Source organism: Triticum aestivum, chromosome 2B, assembly GCF_018294505.1.
Source record: "Triticum aestivum cultivar Chinese Spring chromosome 2B, IWGSC CS RefSeq v2.1, whole genome shotgun sequence".
NCBI lineage: Eukaryota > Viridiplantae > Streptophyta > Magnoliopsida > Poales > Poaceae > Triticum > Triticum aestivum.
The window spans coordinates 56449976-56471132 of NC_057798.1; the positions used below are offsets into that span (position 1 = coordinate 56449976).

At 45.4% G+C, this 21157-nt stretch overlaps 1 protein-coding gene across 1 annotated transcript; it reads right to left on the bottom strand.

Moving 5' to 3' along the window:
* Positions 1-16336: 16336 nt before the first annotated feature.
* LOC123043448 (GDT1-like protein 2, chloroplastic) lies at positions 16337-21106 on the bottom strand. Its single transcript, XM_044465898.1, has 11 exons — positions 20824-21106; positions 20463-20744; positions 19635-19791; positions 19358-19541; positions 18639-18686; positions 18065-18161; positions 17761-17921; positions 17256-17321; positions 17078-17128; positions 16877-16981; positions 16337-16765 (listed from the first exon to the last, which is right to left on the bottom strand). The coding sequence occupies exons 2-11, from the start codon at positions 20689-20691 to the stop codon at positions 16700-16702; spliced, it is 1164 nt and encodes a 387-aa protein (XP_044321833.1). The 5' UTR covers positions 20692-20744; positions 20824-21106; the 3' UTR covers positions 16337-16699.
* Between the last annotated feature and the right edge of the window lie 51 nt (positions 21107-21157).

Sequence of the window (21157 nt, forward strand, 5' to 3'; positions counted from 1 at the left end):
GTTTGTTGGATGGTTTCCTCGCTGTTCCTGGGAAAGAAGCAGACAGCTGAGAGCAGTTTCAGATGCTTGTAGTTGTGGGTGCACTTTCCTTGAAATTGTTTAAGCAGCGTCGATCGCCACCTAATTAAAGCCTTAAGATTAAACCATGAAGTGCGATGTAACATGCTCATGCTTAGCTAGGTAACTCATGACCCCTACCAAGATATATATATACTTAATTACTACTGCTGCTGACCATACATCCAGTAGACGCACTGGAGTTCACAGTTGACAGCTACACTCTGAAACTCGATCAACTCTTTCATTTTCGTCAACGTAATAGTCACTCTTTTTCAACGCAGAACTTGCACGCCACGCAGGGTCTGAATTTCACTGAAAAGACGACAGTGATGTTCCTTGAGGCTTCCTAGTGAGCGATGACGGGGCAGGCAGGGCCAGGAATTCCAATCAGCAGCAGCGCGGCGCAAAGCAAATCCTTAGTACTCCAGCGGTAGTAGAACAGATTGCTAGGGAGAAACGAACGAACAGGCGGCTGTGTGATCAAAATCGTGCAACCGCCAGCGGGAACAGCGCATGTGCTGGCAGGCATTACCTTAAATCTCTTTGGGTCGCCCAACAACTCACTAAAAGGCATTACACTTTCTGATGGTTTCAGGTTGTGTTGGATCTTGGCAGCCAGATCCGCGCGACGCGTGGCGGTGGCGGTAGTGTTGGATCGGCCGCGCATATGTAGGAGGGGGACAAAGCAGCAGCAGTATCTGAACAAGTTTGTTAGTATCGGTTTCTAGCCTAATAATTGTGGTGGCGGGCATAATATATGTACAGTGGTGTTGACACCTGATTTTGGCAAGATACAAAGTGAAAGGGTTTTCAACATGAGAAAATTTCATATCGCCGAGTGGAATAACTTTGATGTTTAGGCTATCGACATTCGACCTCATCTCAGTGGCCGAAGCTGTACTCCGAGTGACAAAATTTAATATTCTGAGTGCTTTTCGGCCGATTACGTCCTCAATATGACCTCAGATGAAGGAGTGCTCTAAAGGAATTGTCTTCGTCTCGTCGAGACGGTCGATTTTCATATATAAATCATCTCAATCCGAGTTCATATGCAAAAGTTATAGTCAATACGGTCTGGACAGGTCAGAGACCAAAATATTACGCTTGACACCAGACACATGTTGATAAGTGTCTGACGCAATGCGTGAGCAATTCGGCCTTCAAGACGGCCTTGAATTGAAAAACCTTCAACACGGAAAAGTTTCGTCTCGTCGAGCCGATCGATTTTCATATATAATTCGTCTCAATCCGAGGTCGTATGAGACTTGGAGAGACAAATCAAGATCAGGATATGTTTTTGGTCGAGTGAAAAACTTACCATCCGAGTGAAAACTCACCGGTCGAGTGAAAACCTACCGATCGAGTAAAAGGTCGAGTGAAAACCTACCGATCGAGTAAAAGGTCAAGAGAAAACCTACCGATCGAGTAAAAGGTCGAGTGAAAACCTACCGATCGAGTAAAAGGTCAAGTGAAAACCTACCGATCGAGTAAAAGGTCGAGTGAAAACCTACCGATCGAGTAAAAGGTCGAAAGCCTACCGATGAGTAAAAGGTCGAGTGAAAACCTACCGATCGAGTAAAAAGTCGAGTGAAAACTTACCGATTGAGTAAAAGGTCGATTGAGTAAAAGGTCGAGTGAAAATTGGTCGATCAAGTAAAAGATTGTCTTCCGACTGAAAATGTGGTCATCATCCGAGTGAAAGATTGTCTTCCGAGTGAAAGATTGTCTTCCGAGTGAAAATATAGTCATCCGAGTGAAAAGGTCCAGTCGAGTGAAAGACTCTAATATCCGAGTGGATGAGCTCAAATCCGAGTGAAACTGAACATGTGCCCAAAAGTTTATCAAGATAATCTCGGATGAAGAAGTGTTCAATACAGAAGTTGTGCGTATCATCAAGACGGTAAACTTTGGTTTTGGGGTCATTGTCATCAGAGATAGTATATGACCTCGAAAAGTATTCAAGATGGCTTTATTTGAAAAAGTGGTCAACATGAGAGTTGTTCGTATCGTCGAGGCGCACAAGTTTGATGTTTGGGCCATCTTGATCAGAGGTCATATGGAGGCTCGGCGGCCTGCACAAGGAGGAAGACAGAAGTTGGGCCAGATTCAGACTGAATCCGAGTTGGAATAGAACTAGGACTCTAGGACGCGAATTGATGTAATTTTTCTTGTAAGGAAAGCCTAGATGAATCCTTTACTTGTACAGGAAGTCCAGCCGCCTCTTATATATGTTGGGGGTGACGGCCGATTGAAGAACACACAATCGAACAAATCAATATACTACTTTTTCATCTACGTTTTATCTCTCCACCGTTTTTCTCTCTCGTTCTTCGCTGTTCTTCGTGTTTGAGAGCTGCGAATTCCGAGGCTCTAGGGGCGAGCGAATCGACCTAGGGCAGCCCATAGCCGCCGCAATCCCTGACGGGGTCCCTCCCGGGGTGTGCGGGGTTTCGGGTCTGCAAAAGCGCCCGCCGACTGTCTTGCGTATCGCGCTGTCGGTCGGGTCTCCTTCGACGTGAGCTGCGGTGCATCACCCCCGGCGTTGAGGGTACACGTGACGTGTTCGTGTGTCAACACACTTTTTGGCGACTCCGCTGGGGACCGAAGATCGATCATCATCATCCACCATGTCTGATCTTCCCAAGCCATCTGAGGTAGACGCCGATAACATCATTAAGCCCAGTCTTGATGAGATATCGGCCGATCATCGCCAAGTCTATGAGGAGTACAAGAAGGCGCGCGAGGAGAAGGACTTGCAGGAGTTCCTTGCAAAGTTCAAGAAGGATCGCCAAGGCAACATCACTCCGATTGAAGAGATCAAGTTCCCTCCTTTGCAAGCCAAGCAGGTTAAACCCTCTGTAAGTACTGCCTTTTCTCCTGAGCAGTGGGCTGAGATTGAAAGTCGTATTGCTGATGGTAACAATCTAGTCTATCAAACTTTCATAGAAAATACTAATGCTCAGAAGAATACATCTCAATCAACTAGTGGTAATGATGGTGTAGCTGCTAGTGTGCAAACCCCTAATCTGGCTTTACCTATCTCATCGGCGCCTCCCGTGCCGATGACTTATTATCCTACCCAAACAAATCAGATTGTGGCTGCACCCATTAATCCTATTATGAGCATGCCAGGTTCGGTGGTGACGCCGAACCAAACCCTACCTACAGCTACAACCACTCGACCACTACCAAATTATGGGTCGACATACCTGCCACAATTCCTACCTACAGCTAGTAACCCTACTCCTCCTATGCCACTGACACCAGCTTCATCGTCTATTATGGATGATGGTTTAGCTAATCTTAGAGAGGAGATGGCTAAGATGCTTCGAGAGAATTTTGGAGTTGAGTTACCTCGGAATCGGATTTACCAAAAGCCGTACCCCGAGTACTTTGATGCCATCCAGTGCCCTCCAGGATATAAAATTCCAGATTTTGTTAAGTTTAATGGAGAAGGCACAAAAACCACATGGGAGCATGTTAGTCAATACTTAGCACAATTGGGTGAGGCAGGCTCACTGAATGAGTTGAAAGTGCGTTTATTTCCTTTGTCATTGACTGGTACCGCATTTTCATGGTTTTCTTCTTTACCACATGGTTCCATTCGAGTTTGGTCGCAGTTAGAGCAGAAATTTCATGATCACTTTTATAGTGGCGACAATGAACTCAAGTTGTCACATCTAACATCGGTTAAGCAGAAGCATGATGAATCGGTCTCCGATTACGTCAAGAGATTCAGAGAAACGAAAAACCGGTGTTTTAGTTTGGTGATAACCGAGAGAGACTTGGCAGACCTAGTGTTGAGTGGTTTGAGAACTCCCATTAGAGAAAAGCTAGAAGGCTATGAGTTCTTAAATATCAACCAAGTCTTACAAAGGGCTTTGGCTCAGGAAAGCCGAAGCAAAGACCTCAAAGAAGTGCATAGATACAAAGCCGATCGTCCAAAGATAAATATGGTGGAATATGACAGTGATCACTCGGACGATGAGGGTGATGTTTTTGCTACTGAATTTGTTTGGCCATCTAAGGCCAAACCCTTTACTTGCAATGATCTGAAACCGATTCATAAGAATCGTGATGAAGAGATGAAGTTTACTTTTAACATTGCTAAGTGTGATAGAATATTTGATGCTTTGCTGCAGGCTAAGATTATTAGAATATCTCATACTTTACCGCCGTTTGAAGAGCTAAAACGGCGTGCTTATTGCAAGTATCATAACTCTTTTTCTCATGCTACTAACGATTGCAATGTTTTTCGACGACAGATACAATCGGCCATTAATGACGGACGATTGAACTTTTCTGAGATGCAAGTTGATAAACAACCTTTTCCCATGAATACCATGGATTTGGAGGGGAAGAAGCTACTCATTCGGCCGGAGGTGGCCGAATCTGCTAATAAAGCTAATGTCATTGTTGGTGAGCCCAGGAAAGACAAGGAGGACAACAGGGTCTTGGGGAGACAGGTTGTGCTTGATAAGCAACCCGATGGCAAGGAAGTGATCAAAATCACCATCAAGAATCCTACACTCGGGGGGCAACCGCAAGTGCAAGAAAATACTCGTGTTAAATTTGTCAAGCCCAAGAGTCCAGAAGTTGGCAAGTGGAAGAAGAATGAAGTTAAAATGCAGCGCAAGCGGATCAAGCCAACTTTTGATATGTTGCTGTCCAAATATGCTAACCAGTCGGCCGGTTCTAGTTTCAATCGACCGACTCATCTGAAACGACCAAGGTCACCATCAGTTGATATGTTCAGTCGGTATACAAAACCAAGTGGACCAAGGGCGCAGTTTTCAGAAGAGCAGAAGCAACCTGTGTGGGATCGACTTGATTACTCATATAATGGCCGGCTCAACATCGGTAACTATCAGTCGGCTGGTAAAAATATGCGACCGGATGGAAATTATCCGAGTGTAAGAATACACCCAAGTGGAAGCTATCCGAGTGAAAAAATGTGGATGGGTAGATTCCATCCGACTGAGTTCCATCCGAGTGGATACCATCCGAGTGACATCAATCCGAGTGGATTCCATCCAAGTAAAAAGGTGCGCCCGAGTGGAAATTTCATGCATCTGGAAAGTCGGAAAGAATGGTGTGTTAAGTCATCGAGTGTTGCAGCAGTTGAGTCGGGAAAAGGCAAGGAGAAAATGGATGTCGACTCACTTATTTTGGGCACCGAAACATTTGCCATACAGCAGCCTATTGTGCATAGCAATCCGACTGAGCCGATACTTTCTATCGAGCCAAAGCACTCGGCTAATGACCATGAAGCAAGCACCAGCCAAGTAAAGGTGAGAGATCCTAAATACACTCGACCAAAGTGGTGTCCTCCAGGGCTAACAAAGACACAGAAGAGGAAACTACAGAGGTTAAGGAGTCAAGAGATGGCAGAGCAGGAGGCCGAGAAGCAAAGAGATAAGTTGTTCAATGACACTCGGCCCATGGTTCCAGCAAAACAAGTGTGGAGGCCTAAACAAATACAAGATACATCAGCCTCTACATCTATCACAGAAGTGCCTACACCACCCAAGGAGGACGATGCGACAGCTATTACATCGTCTACAACACTTCCTACTTCTCCTTCACTCGACCAGATTTCAGAATCGGTCGATCCACTTGAAGAAGAGGCTGATATGGTGGACTATGAATCTACACCGGTTCATGAAGGTATGGATATCAATATGGTGTATTACTTACCTGCTGAGTTTCGTGCTGTAGATGAGGAAGGGGAAGTTGCTCAGCTGGATTTTGGTCCTAAAAATGCAATATTCGAGAAGCCGAAAGAACCAGTAAAGCATCTGAAACCATTATATCTCAGAGGTCATATCAATGGGTCGCCGCTCACTCGGATGCTTGTTGATGGTGGTGCTGTGGTAAATCTTATGCCCTATTCGGTCTTCAAGAAATTGGGTTTGCCTGATGAAGAATTGATCAAGACCAATATGGTGCTCAACGGGTTTGAAGGCAAAGAGAAAACTGAAGCCAAAGGTGTAATGTATGTGGAGCTTACAGTCGGAAGCAAAACTTTGGCTACTGCATTCTTTGTCGCTGAGGTGCAAGGTAACTACAATGTTATACTAGGCCGTGATTGGGTTCATGCAAACCAGTGCGTGCCGTCCACTATGCACCAGTTTTTGATTCAGTGGGTTGATGATGAAGTGGAAGTCATTCATGCGGATAACTCGGTCTGTGTTGCTTTGGCCGATGCATCGGTGGATTGGCAACATCCCAATGCTACTTGCTTGACGGGACGTGACTTATCAGAGTTTGATTTTCTCAGCGCGACCAAGAATGGTTTTGTGCCCGTGTCTTTAAAGCCGACTGAATGCAATCGGCTCCAAGGTATGATATGTTTAAATGGATCCTAGTTCCGAGTGGTTACAAAAACGTCTTGCAAAATATCGGTCCAGCGAGAACGATATGTATGAGTCTATTGAGGAGTTGGATGACATGGATAAACTTGGACAAGGTTTTACATCGGCCGATCCGTTAGAAGAGGTAGATATCGGAGACGGATCAGTCAGTCGACCGACATTTATAAACAAAAATTTGAAAGCCGATTGTAAAGCTAAATTAATCGAGCTATTGAAAGAATATGTTTGTTGCTTTGCATGGGAATATCATGAGATGCCAGGGTTGAGCCGAGAGCTAGTGGAGCATCGGTTGCCTATAAAGGCCGGTTTTAGACCTTATAAACAGTCGGCCAGAAAGTTTAATCCGAAAACATATGACCGGATCAAGGAAGAGATCGGTCGACTGCTTGAAGCTAAATTCATTCGACCTTGCAGGTATGCCGAGTGGATTTCTAACATTGTCCCAGTGGAGAAGAAGGGATCCGGCAAGTTGAGGGTGTGCATTGACTTCAGAGATGTGAATAGGGCTACACCCAAAGATGAGTATCCCATGCCAATAGCCGATATGCTTATTAATGATGCTTCTGGACATAAGGTTATTAGCTTTCTAGATGGTAATGCCGGATACAATCAAATTTTTATGGCCGAAGAGGACATGTACAAAACAGCTTTCCGATGTCCTGGTTTCCTTGGTTTATTCGAGTGGACAGTGATGACATTCGGATTGAAAAATGCTGGGGCCACATATCAAAGGGCTATGAATTTGATTTTTCATGATTTACTCGGTGTCATACTTGAAGTTTATATTGATGATATTGTTGTCAAATCGGATGCTTTTGAATCCCACTTGGCCGATTTGCGTTTAGCTTTTGAAAGGATGAAAAAGTATGGACTGAAGATGAATCCTTTGAAGTGTGCATTCGGCGTGTCAGCTGGCAAATTTTTGGGTTTCATTATTCATGAAGATGGCATCGAAATCGATCCCAAAAAGATAGAGGCCATACAGAAAGTGGAGGCTCCGACATGCAAGAAAGATATGCAAAAGTTCCTTGGCAAAGTCAATTATTTGAGAAGGTTCATAGCTAATCTGTCAGGGAAAGTTGATGCATTTACTCCTATCCTTCGGTTAAAGAATGATGTTGATTTCACTTGGGGGGCAAAACAGCAAGAAGCCTTTGATATGATCAAGAATTATTTGTGCACTCCTCCGGTGATGAAAGCACCCAAGCATAGAGAGCCTTTTAAACTTTATATCGCAGCAGAGGAAGGTGTTATTGGTGCTGTTTTGACTCAAGATACCGAAGGAAAAGAGCATGCCATTACATATTTGAGCAGACGTTTATTGGACGCCGAGACAAGGTATACATTTATTGAAAAACTATGTCTATGCTTATATTACGCTTGCACAAAATTGAGACATTACCTAGTGCCGAGTGCTTGTGTGGTAGCTTGTCAAACCGATGTCATTAAGTACATGTTGCATAGGCCAATTCTTAGTGGTAGAATTGGCAAGTGGGCTTATGCTTTGATTGAGTATGATTTGGCTTATGAATCTCTAAAATCCATGAAAGGCCAAATTGTTGCTAATTTTATTGTTGAACATCGGATTAATGACAAGCATGATGTTGATATGAACCTTGTTTCATTAGTACCATGGAGATTGTACTTTGATGGTTCAGTTTGTAGCAATGGCCAAGGTGTTGGTATTGTTTATATATCTCCTCATGGTGCTGTTTTTGAAGCCTCATGCCGCTTAGAATATTTTTGCACAAACAATCAAGCCGAATATGAAGCATTGTTATTCGGTCTAGAGATGTTACTTGCTATAGGTGTTACACATATTGAGGCTTACGGTGATTCGTTACTAGTGGTGCAGCAAATATCCAGAGTCTTTCAGTGTTTTGACGAATCACTTAATGTTTATCTTAATAGATGTCTAGATATAATTTCTACTTTGGATTGTTTTAGCATTGCACATATATCTAGACATGACAATTGGAAAGCAAATGAGTTGGCACAGCAAGCATCTGGATATCATGTTGATCATGGCATGTTTCATATTTCTCAAAGTCCGATGTCTTGTCTTACCAGTATAGAAGAGGCCGAACAAGAACCCACTGATTCGGTCATTAACAAAAAATCTAGTGCAGATGACAATTCCGACTGGAGGAAGCCCATTGTTGCTTACTTGCGCAATCCGAGTGAAAGGGTAGACAGGGCTGTTCGGCGTATGGCTTTTAAATATACTATGAGGGACGATGACCTTTATCGCCGAACAGTTGATGATGTTCTTTTAAAATGCTTGGATGAGGATCAAGCAAGAGTTGCTATGGGAGAGGTACATGAGGGCATTTGTGGTACTCACCAGTCGGCTCCTAAGATGAAATGGTTATTACGACGTGCTGGGTTTTATTGGCCGACCATGATTAATGATTGCTTCAGATATTATAAAGGGTGCGAAGCTTGTCAAAAATTTGGTGATATTCAATTGGCTCCTGCTGCTATGTTGCATCCTATTATCAAGCCGTGGCCTTTCAGAGGATGGGGTTTAGACTTTATTGGGCAAATTCATCCATCTTCCTCAAAGGGGCATCGATTCGTGTTGGTGGCAACTGATTATTTCACTAAATGGTCTGAAGCAGTACCTCTCAAGAACATGACACATACGGAGGTGATTCAATTCATAACCGAGCATATTATTCATAGATTCGGTATTCCTCAAACGTTAACTACAGATCAAGGTTCATCTTTTATGTCACACCAAGTCAGAGAGTTTGCCGAATCTTATAATATAAAGTTGCTCAATTCCTCTCCATATTATGCCCAAGCTAATGGACAAGCTGAGTCTAGCAATAAAATTTTAATCAAGCTCATCAAGAAGAAGATTGAGGATAATCCAAGGAGATGGCATGACTTGTTGTCTGAGGCATTATGGGCACATAGAATCTCAAGGCATGGTGCTACGAAAGTGACTCCATATGAGCTAGTATATGGTCAGGAGGCTGTTTTACCGGTGGAAGTAAATTTGAATGCTTTGAGAATAGCCAAACAAAATGATTTATCGGCAATAGACTTCTATAACTTGATGATGGACAACATTGACGAGGTTGCTGATAAACGTTTGGCTGCTTTGAATGCCATAGAGAGAGATAAGTTGAGGGTAGCAAGGGCTTACAATAAGAAAGTTAAGTTGAAGAATTTTCAAGTTGGTGATCTTGTCTGGAAAGTGATTCTGCCGATTGGTTCAAGAGATAGAAAATTCGGGAAGTGGTCTCCAAGTTGGGAAGGTCCTTTTAGGATTACAAGAATCGTTCCCGGAAATTCATATTTGGTGGAATCAATACAAGGGGCATTGTTACCTCGAGCTCTCAATGGCAAATATTTGAAGAAGTACCACCCGAGTGTGTGGCAGGAAGCCTAAGTAGGCAATGGCCGATATACAATTATCGCCCTTAGCACAAACATGGCCGATACATAATTATCGCCCTGAGAAAAATAAATGGCCGATGGAGTGTTAACATCGTCCTTAGAACGAACACTATGCATATTATTTTTCGGCATGCAAGCTTTGCCGAAAAACAGGGGGGCATGTGTTGACACCTGATTTTGGCAAGATACAAAGTGAAAGGGTTTTCAACATGAGAAAATTTCATATCGCCGAGTGGAATAACTTTGATGTTTAGGCTATCGACATTCGACCTCATCTCAGTGGCCGAAGCTGTACTCCGAGTGACAAAATTTAATATTCTGAGTGCTTTTCGGCCGATTACGTCCTCAATATGACCTCAGATGAAGGAGTGCTCTAAAGGAATTGTCTTCGTCTCGTCGAGACAGTCGATTTTCATATATAAATCATCTCAATCCGAGTTCATATGCAAAAGTTATAGTCAATACGGTCTGGACAGGTCAGAGACCAAAATATTACGCTTGACACCAGACACATGTTGATAAGTGTCTGACGCAATGCGTGAGCAATTCGGCCTTCAAGACGGCCTTGAATTGAAAAACCTTCAACACGGAAAAGTTTCGTCTCGTCGAGCCGATCGATTTTCATATATAATTCGTCTCAATCCGAGGTCGTATGAGACTTGGAGAGACAAATCAAGATCAGGATATGTTTTTGGTCGAGTGAAAAACTTACCATCCGAGTGAAAACTCACCGGTCGAGTGAAAACCTACCGATCGAGTAAAAGGTCGGAAACTACGATCGAAAAGTCAAGAAACCTACCGATCGAGTAAAAGGTCGAGTGAAAACCTACCGATCGAGTAAAAGGTCAAGTGAAAACCTACCGATCGAGTAAAAGGTCGAGTGAAAACCTACCGATCGAGTAAAAGGTCGAAAGCCTACCGATGAGTAAAAGGTCGAGTGAAAACCTACCGATCGAGTAAAAAGTCGAGTGAAAACTACCGATCGAGTAAAAGGTCGATTGAGTAAAAGGTCGAGTGAAAATTGGTCGATCAAGTAAAAGATTGTCTTCCGACTGAAAATGTGGTCATCATCCGAGTGAAAGATTGTCTTCCGAGTGAAAATATAGTCATCCGAGTGAAAAGGTCCAGTCGAGTGAAAGACTCTAATATCCGAGTGGATGAGCTCAAATCCGAGTGAAACTGAACATGTGCCCAAAAGTTTATCAAGATAATCTCGGATGAAGAAGTGTTCAATACAGAAGTTGTGCGTATCATCAAGACGGTAAACTTTGGTTTTGGAGTCATCGTCATCAGAGATAGTATATGACCTGCAAATTCACTACAACACTCGGATAATTCAGTCTACCGCAAGACCGAGTCCGACTGGAAGGTAAAAACGACCTCGAAAAGTATTCAAGATGGCTTTATTTGAAAAAGTGGTCAACATGAGAGTTGTTCGTATCGTCGAGGCGCACAAGTTTGATGTTTGGGCCATCTTGATCGGAGGTCATATGGAGGCTCGGCGGCCTGCACAAGGAGGAAGACAGAAGTTGGGCCAGATTCAGACTGAATCCGAGTTGGAATAGAACTAGGACTCTAGGACGCGAATTGATGTAATTTTTCTTGTAAGGAAAGCCTAGATGAATCCTTTACTTGTACGGGAAGTCCAGCCGCCTCTTATATATGTTGGGGGTGACGGCCGATTGAACAACACACAATCGAACAAATCAATATACTACTTTTTCCTGTCTACTTTTTATCTCTCCACCGTTTTTCTCTCTCGTTCTTCGCTGTTCTTCGTGTTTGAGAGCTGCGAATCCCGAGGCTCTAGGGGCGAGCGAATCGACCTAGGGCAGCCCATAGCCGCCGCAATCCCTGACGGGGTCCCTCCCGGGTGCGCGGGGTTTCGGGTCTGCAAAAGCACCCGCCGACTGTCTTGCGTATCGCGCTGTCGGTCGGGTCTCCTTCGACGTGAGCTGCGGTGCATCACCCCCGGCGTCGAGGGTACACGTGACGTGTTCGTGTGTCAACAAGTGGTGTTAGTGCATTTCTAACCGATCGCTAAAAAATAGCGGAGTATCCGGCCTAGTAAACATTAGTGGCTTAGTAGAGTATTTATAGTTCACTAAATTTTGGTCGATTCTAACCCATTTCTTAAACTTAGCGGAGTAAAACATAAATTTAAATAAATTCAATCTAATTTCAATCGAAATTGGCATGCATTTAAACATATGTTCAACATAGATAATCTTGACAACCCAAATTAAATATAAGTTCAGTATAAATTTAAATTGAAACTAAACTACACTAAAAAGTACTCAAATTCAACGGGTGAAGTGGAGGTGAAGCCAATTCTACCTCGTCAGGCCACCCTCGGTGAGAGATGGGACTGGGTCGGTGCCGTCTTCGTTGTCGCTGGGGAAGATGCCCGCCACTCCTCGATGTCGATCTCCTGCTCGCCGCCTTCCACCTCGTCATCGGAGATGACGATGACTTCCCCGCCATTGACGGCGAGTATCGCCCACTCCGCCTCCACGAGCTCCGGGTGCTGCCAGCGGAGGTCCTCAATGTAGGCCTCGGCGACGGCCTCCGCCTTGAGGCGCTCCCTCGCCTCTTGGTCCTCTCGCACCATCGCCGCGCTCACCAACCCCGGCTCCAGCGTGATGAGGTGGACCGGCTCTGTCCCGAAGGGGAAGTTGAGCCGGGTGGCAGTGTCGTGGTACCAGACTTACCACCGGTCGTACTCCATGACGGTGAGCTCTGCCGTGTGGAATGAGCCAACCCACTTCCTCTTGTAGGTCTCCTGGTCGGTGATCTCTGCCACGCACGTCCCCTACAAGCGCTGCCAAACGCCGATGTAGGTCCTCGAGGGTGGCCGCGGCGGAGGGAGCTCCGGGAAATCCTAGAATCGGGTGGGGAAGGGCGGATCGGAGGCGACTTGAGGAAGCGTCGGCAGGCGACGACTTGCAGGCATGGAAGCACGAATCTGCGCTGGGAATCGACAGCGGAGACCCCTGGCCATCGCGTCCGGCCACTGGGAGGAGAGGGAGCGGCGTGGAAGGGCATGGGACGCGCCGACGGCTCGAGAGAGCGGCGGCAGACGATGACCTGCGGGGCGTGGCAGGGCGGATCTGTGCAGCGGATCGGCGGCGGAGACCTCTGGCCACCGCTTCCGTCCATTGGGAGGATAGGGAGCGGCGTGGAAGGGCATGGGACACGCCGACGGCTCGAGAGACCGGCGACAGACGACGACCGGGGGGGAGGGGGGCGTGGCGGTGCGGATCCGCGGCGGAGACCTCTAGCCACCGCTTCCGGCCATTGGGAGGAGAGGGGACAGCGGGAAGGGCAGGGGACGCGCCGGTGGCGGGGCGATGACAGAAGAGGAGGCAGAGGAGAGGAAGAGAGAGGGAGAGAAGTTTTACTCAGCCGCCGAGCAGTGGAGTAAAAATAAGAAGATTTGCGGTGTCCGAGTAAATTTCTTACTCCACTAACGTGTATTGGTGATCGGTTAGGTTCCTGTTAGAAGAGTAAAACTGCACTTTAACTTTTCTAACCGGTTATAGGGGATCGGTTAAAAATGTTTTTAGACGTTCTGTTACTAAATCCTATAGTTAATTTTGGAGCATGGAGCAATTGCGAAAATTTGCACGACACAGTGCTCCAAAATGTGCACGCGAATCGAGTTGAAAGCAGCTGACATCGATCATTCACACCACAAACAACCTCGCACACGCAGAGGTTCTGGGTATATATATGGGAACAACACAAAAGAAAGAACCTCACTGCTCATCTCAACCTAGTAAATCATATAAGTCAAATTAATCCTATTGCTCTCAAAGTTAGACGACCTGTTGCTGGTATTGCAATACTTGCTCCTCCTCCTTGAGCCATTTAACCCTTCTACTTTGGATGAAATCCTCAAACTTCCTATTGAGCTCGTCGATCTCTAGCTTCTCTAGCTCCTCCTCAGCTACTCCATCGCAGGTTTGCTCCGTCTCCAAGGCGACGATGTTGGCATCGTCTTCCTCGAGCCTAGCTGACAAGAACTGCGACGACACCGGCACCTCCTCTCGTTTAATCCCTTGCTCGCCCGAACAACTCGCCGATGCACCTTTGGTGCAGCTACTGTAGCAAAGGCTCCATCGACAAGAAGCACATGCTTGAGCTTGAACGGTACATGGCGGAAATTCAGAAGCTGTGACGACATCATCGTCACTCTTGGATAGGGTGGCCGTGCTGGAGGCGCCGGGGAAGAAGCAGCGGCAATCGGCGGCGAGGAAGAGGAAGATGGCATTGGAGAGGACGAAGAGAGCCTTCTTGGTGGTGACAAAGCCGCACAAGGCCGCAAGGCGAGCTGATAGGGCGGCACCCGAAGGGAGAGAGGACGAAGAAGCCCCGGCAGCGGCGGCGCCGCCCAAAGACGATGAGATCAATGAGAGGAAAGCAACGGCGGCGAGCGTGAAGGCGACCTGCGAGACACTGGCACTAGCGCTGCTGCGCGTGCCAGTAGTAACCATTGCGCCATCTGGTTGGTCGCCGCATTGCTGGTGCTGGTGTAGATGCATCATGTGATCCATGCTCGCTTCTTTCCTTGCTCTAAGAGCATGCAGGATCGTCACCCAGTCAGAAGGGAAGACGAAGGCTGTGTGTGTGTACGTGTTTGTGAGGGGGCAGATGCTCCTGAGGGGAATCAGGTGTACGTATGGTATTTATACCAGCTCACACCGTAGTGGATCGGAGGACTATTATTGGTACAAGTGGTGAAGCAATGATACTCCTACGTACTGTACATGTTTGTTGGGTGGTTTCCTTGCTGGGATCCAAACACAAACACAATCAGAGAGCAGTTTCAGATGCCTTGTGGGTGTACTTTCCTTGCAGTTGTTTAAGCAGGGGTGCCAGCTAATTAATTAAAGCCTCGTCATCTCCTTAGATAGAGTATAAGCGAGGAAGTGACATGGAAGTTGCTCATCCTTAGCCAGGCACGTAGCTGATGCCTCCTGTACGAGGCAAAGTAATGATTAGTACTAGTGCTGACCATACGTCCAGTAGATGGGCGACATTCTGGAACTCAATCAGTAACTCTTGTGTTAACACGGTTACACTTTTCAGTTGAGTTCAACGCAGAACTTGCAAGCCACCCACGAAGGTCTTGCACATTTGCACAGTTGACAGTGATGTTCCTTCCTGCGATCTACTCTACTGCCTTGAGCCTTGGAGTAATTAATGACGGGGCAGAGCCCGGAAAGTGCTGGGAACATTCGGACCAAATACTAATACCAGTGTTAGTGTAGCTGGGGACAAACGAACGAACGAACGGCTGTCTGATGGAATCGAAATCATGCAGCCAGTGGCGGGAACCAGCGCATGTGCTGGCAGGTAGTAGTACGTACTACTGTATTACCTTAATCCCTTGCGGTCACCCAACAACTCACTAAAGGGCATTGCACTTTCTCAATTCTGATGGTTTCAGGTTGCGTTGGATCTTGGCAGCGAGATCGGCACGACGCGTGCTGGTGGTGGTGGTGGTGGTGTTGTTAGATCGGCCGCGCATGTAGGAGGGGGACAAGCAGCAGCAGTATCTGAAAGAAGAACAAGTTTGTTATCGGTGTGTAGCCTTATAATTGTGGGCATACATGTATGTAGGGGAGGGTGATTTGAAAGGACGCAAATCTTTTCAGGGAGAGTGAGCATAGGTTGGTTGAGACCACAGCTATAAACGCCAAGTGTTCCAATCTTCCCTTCGATTCCAAGGGCCAAACTGGTCACCCTCCAACACTGGACAGGGTTCAAGGATGCATACAACAGCTCTTTGAAGTTTGATTTCATCTAAAGAGTTCTAAGAGGTACTCCCTCTGTCTCAAAAGAGGGTATTTGTGACCGGAACATTGGCCAACTGAGTGTACATATAGCTCATTTTACTCGCCAAATGCAAGAGAAGAGTAAACATCTACAAGAAAATTTTTGGTTTTGTTTTACGAGCTGAATAACACACACCCAAAAAAAAAATGCCGCGAAACTTGATAGGATGACGAGGAAGGGCAAAGGTCGATTGGCTGACCGGCATGATAAAAGTACGGACATATCGTGTTTCGCCGAATATCGCATAACTAAACAGATTCTTGCTTTTTTGTTACAGCACTGCAGCACTGCTGGCATCAATGATATCATACTGTGCTCACTCAACTTGCCGACTTCCCTTTTCTTTTCCCCTTTGATGAGCAGAGAGATGAGAAAGATGCAGCAAGACGCTCGTACGAATTCTGGTACTCCTACCTTGATTAGAACTAAATAAAAAATGGGCACTTCTCAACCAAAACTTTGCATCTATGGCTGAAGCAAATTTCACAAAGGTCAAACCTAGGGTAAACAACAAGACATAAATATGGTCACAAAAATGGAAGGCACAAAGGCTTACCTGCGCAATGCTTACGGCGGCAAAATAGCAAACAGGGGTAACAAGGCGCAATAAGAATTATAGCCATATAGTTAAAAAATTACAACTCTCATAAATATAATAAGAACAAGAACGGTCTCTCCTTATTGACAACACAGTCACAGGTGCAATTGCAAGTTTACAGGCACAGGTCTCTCGAGCGTGTAAGTATGACAGCTTATAGACAGTCTACCGAGGTAAGTGTTTAGTGTCCAACACAGCAATATGAATCCAAACATCCTAAGACGCATACATCGCTCATCAAACATGGCTCAAATTATGCACATCGAAAATCTTCCCAAGAGTACACGAATGCCTAATTACATACAGTAAAATTTTGCAAAACTAAAACTTTAGAGTGGGGACTGCCCTCAAACATCAGAATGGATTACCACGTTGGCGCGGCGGAGAACTTCTGCTACCGACAGATCCTCCAGAGAGATCAGAACACGCCGAAAAGCGTGGCGGCGGCGAATAACAAAAACAGTACTCCTCCCAGCAGGCCAACCTGGTGAGAAAGGCACTTTCTTGTAAGTCATACGAACCAGAGCCAAGCTCTCAAAGTAATGCAAAAAACATGAGCCGGAGGTTACTAGCGATGCGCTCTTAGTTATCTTACCAGCTTCTCGGATAGGTAGTTGGCTAGGAATGCTCCCCCGATGATCGCAAGCAAAGTTGCAACCAAGTGTCCAGCTATGGCCCCACTAGCAACGCCCAAAGGAGACTGCAAAAAATAAAATAAAATAAGAGCCCGGTTTACGCTTACGCAAGAGCTAAACCAAATCAACAAGCAAGTGATGTTACTGCGTATTCAACAGACCTGTGCGGCACCCAAAGCAATTGTAGCCAGCATAGAGCGATCCCCCCACTCCTGCATGTGCACAAAGTTTGGCAGGCGATAAACCACTTGTTCATGAATTGACAAGATTTGAGCATCCAACCTTCTAAGGCAGTGATTGTTTGACAGATAGTATTTCTGAACATGAGAAGCAACTTACCGCAAAGAAAACAAGACTGAAGGATTTCCAGAGAATTGCAAGAGGACTGGTGATTTTCAGTGAAGCCTACAAAGTAAAACAACCTCCAGTTAACAAAAGATGGAAAGCAGGGATGGAACTTTCATTAACTTCATTTTTTTGGGTCTGAAACACAACATAAGGAAATCCAAAATGCGCCAGGTTCTAAGGATACAAATCTTTGCTTGGACAATGCACAGTTGCAACAACTTTTCAAAAACTTGAAGTAAATCAAAAGATTACGCTATATCCCTTTGGAAATGGTGATGTTTTAGAAAATATGTAAAATATTAAGATTGGGCATGTGAAAAAAGTACCATAAGATGTGTCATGAAAAATATTTTTACAATAGTACAACGTTGCAATGTTTCACTAACTTATTCATATGCACAATAACGGTCAAAGTTGGATATTGGAGAGCAAGCTAATGTCTGAAACGTCAGAATCAAAAACTCTCGACACAATCAAAATATCTGGAAAGCACAACCTTTTCCTTAACAAGCTCCTCAGCTTCAGCCAGTTCGCCAGATTCAGAGTTTTCTTCAAGATCCCCATTTACTTTATCTGGGAGTGCCCATGCATCTTTAATTGATTTGAATCCAAAGAATGCAAGGAGCGCAACTGCTGCATATTCTCCTATGGGTAACGCTGCAGAAAAAAAAACATGTTTGTGTGTATGTCTTAGTATATGTGTTATAAACTATCTTACAGAAAGTAACAGACGAAGTGTTGAAAACTTAATTTAAAGCACAAACCAATCGACTTAGTTAAGGTCTATAGGCGTTACTAACTTGTTTGAAATTGTGCTGGTACAGACTGAAAGATCCGTCCAATCACGACACTCACAATAGTCATCAGGGAAAGAGCAGCCATTGACCCAAGTAAAACCTGCTCATAAAATGCACACAACAATATCACTAATTTACCATTGAAATAGTTAGGTAAGGAACTACATATTTCTCTACAAACAACATAACCGAAGGCAATGGTATCATCATCAGGACGCAAATAGTTCTCTGCTACAAAAACTCATAAAATGTATCACTATCATTAATATGTTGATCTCTAGCTACAAAAACAGTCTTTCTGCTCTTGGATGGATCCAACATGCTTATGTCTATAAGGGGTTGGTCACTGCTCAACTTTCCACACAACATCTAGGAGCACTGACCATTAGACTCCTCAACAGAAAATTCAGTTAAAGGTCATCTATCTTTCACATACACAAAATGGCATAAATATTAAATACACTATTCTCTCAATCAAGATGAGACTGACAGGAAATGGAAAACTAGGTAAGAGCAGAATTGGAATAACTAGGCAATGAAGTGAGGCAGATATAAAATGTCAATGTCCACAACATACCAATGCCTTTTGATATTGCATCGCAAGTAGTGCAGCAATGAAAAATGTCTGCAATGACAAAAAGGGTCAGCCTGGTCAAATTTGTTGGTTTACTTGAATGTATTACAAATATCAAATAAGCATCAAACTAAAGCATACGATGTTGGCTGAAGACAGGTCCAAATGCAGAGAACATTTTAGAAGAACATATAGCTACAACTGATGGTCTAAATTACATCACAATAATTCACTGTCAATGCAATATAACCCCAATCTTACAGAACCGGCAACCACGTTCTCTAATTCTCAAAATAGCATAAGCCAGAATCAGAACTGTAGATGAAGCTGCATGCTGCTTTGTGCTATGTTTCATACAATACATTACACGCCAATCGGCCGCCATGTATCACTCCATAGAGGGGTTGGCAACATCAAAATAAGGTCAACTCTGAACTTTAAGATGGAGCATGAGAATTATAAAGACTCTAAAAGGGGTTGACAACAAGAGTGTAGATGAAACCTAGACTTCTGAGTGAAACAAACTTCAGTTTGTTTAGTGACATCAGTAACTTCATTTGTGTCGTGAAGATCTTCCTTACACCACAAGGTTACTAAAGTACGATACTGTCTTTTAAGAAAAAGTGAAAAACTCTTACTAACAGAGGATAACTAAGGAACATGCCAAAATGTACACAAAAGGAACAAGAAGAGAAAAAGGAGCACTGAAATGGTTTATATACCTTATCCCCAATCTCAGATACAAAAATCAGTGTAAATGCTGCCGTGAAACCTGACTTTGCTAGTGCAGCTACAACTGCAGACGGCTGTCCTTTAAAGAAAATGATAAAAGCAGATGCCAGGGCGCACAGAAGTAGCACGGCAGCAATAGCTTGCATGTAACGCGATCCTGAAACTGGTTTTGCTCTGCCATGCATTGTCAATGATATAAGCTCAATGCTATCTGTACGAGGACAGGACCAAAGCTGAATGAAAACCGGTTCAGGGGTGAGAACTCACGGTTCATTTGAACTTTTGGTATCAGAACTATCCAGCTGTTCCCTATGGCCACCTGCTTCATCTCCTTCATAGCTCCCAGCTCCAAGGTCTACACTGGATGTTTGCACTCTGACATCATACCTTATTGGCTTCAACCATGACAACAACCTGCATCTTACTGTTAAAAAATGAAACCATGTAACTAAAGATATATATACCTCACCAAAATTGAGCAAGAGACCGGTAATGATAAAAAGCCTTTTATTCTAGTTCATTGCAACAAAGGCGATTTTAGACAGTGGTACGCAAGACTCGTTTGTCATAAATACAGAATAGAAGTGCTTGCTATTTGAAGTTGCTGTGCATATGGGTAAATGCGCGGTATGCGTATGATACAGTCATACAGATACATCGATGTGATGCTTCCCAAAGACATGGATAGGGTGTCATACGTGTAAAATCCCCAAAGATGTAGAGACCATGACAGAGTACAAACTGAGATTATCCCGACGGAAAGTATACATTCCTGGCCTCCTTGGTGCTGCTATGATCACAACTGAACTTAAATACATTTTCTAGCGCATTCCGCTGCGTACACTAAGGATAATGACGACGAAAAATGTGACAGATTTTGCTTCGGCATTTCATCGAGCATGTCACGCGCACCACTCATGTACATTGAACATGGGGTCATTGGTGTTGAGTTGGAACAAATCGGCTAGGTACATAGTAAGCTAGGATCAACCTTGAGCAGCTAAATAGAACCATGGATGAGGATGGATCAGATTTGGGTGTGGTTAGCCGCAGGAAGACCCAAACAAAGCAAGCAAGCTAGTGATCCTTCCTTACCAAGGCAAGACGAGACAACTTGAGCCCCCACGCCAGCAGTCCAGTAGTGGCGGGGAGGAGGAGGGTGACTGAATTCCAGGCCGGAGGCGCCCGCGCAGGCGAGCCGAGCGGTGTTCCTCCGGCGGGCGGCGCGCTGCGAGAGGCAGGGGGGAGCGGCCGGCGCCGGGAGGAGGAGCGCGTGGCGGCGAGGCGCCGCGAGGCCGAAGTGGCCGCACGCTCCGGATGCCATGCGGGTTCGGGATAGGGTGGTCAGTCGGCTGTCCGTATCGCCTGAGGCGCAGTCTGTCAGTGTGCAGAGAAGTGTGAGCACGTGGTCCCCGTAACAGAAAAGCGGAGGGGATAGAAGAGAGGGAGTGGGCACCTGCGTCTCGGTCAGCGCCGGCCTGGCGCGCGGTGGTGCGGGCGCCGGCCGCCGCTGCTGGCCGGATCCGGGCGCCGGCGGTGGGGGCACGAGGAGCCGAGACGAACCGAGAGAGGCCAGCTGGCCAATCCTACCTCCGCCGAGCCACTCGCTGGGGTCGTCGCGCTACACGCTAGTGCACTGTGGAAGCCTCCCGTCCCGTTTGGCGGATCTGGAAGCTCTGCTCCATGAGACGACCATGACCACCATTGTCAGCTGACTGGGGCCACAGGTGAGCGATGGTTGGAACTGTAAGTTTTTGACGGTTATAGGGTCCAAGATGTAAAACACCCAA

Coding starts and splice junctions, on each gene's coding strand:
- LOC123043448 (XM_044465898.1), bottom strand. CDS start 20,691: ATGGCATCCGGAGCGTGCGGCCACTTCGGCCTCGCGGCGCCTCGCCGC. Junction 17,322..17,760: donor AGGAGCTTGTTAAGGAAAAG/GTTGTGCTTTCC, acceptor TTTACTTTGTAG/GCTTCACTGAAAATCACCAG. Junction 16,766..16,876: donor ACTACCTATCCGAGAAGCTG/GTAAGATAACTA, acceptor CTTTCTCACCAG/GTTGGCCTGCTGGGAGGAGT.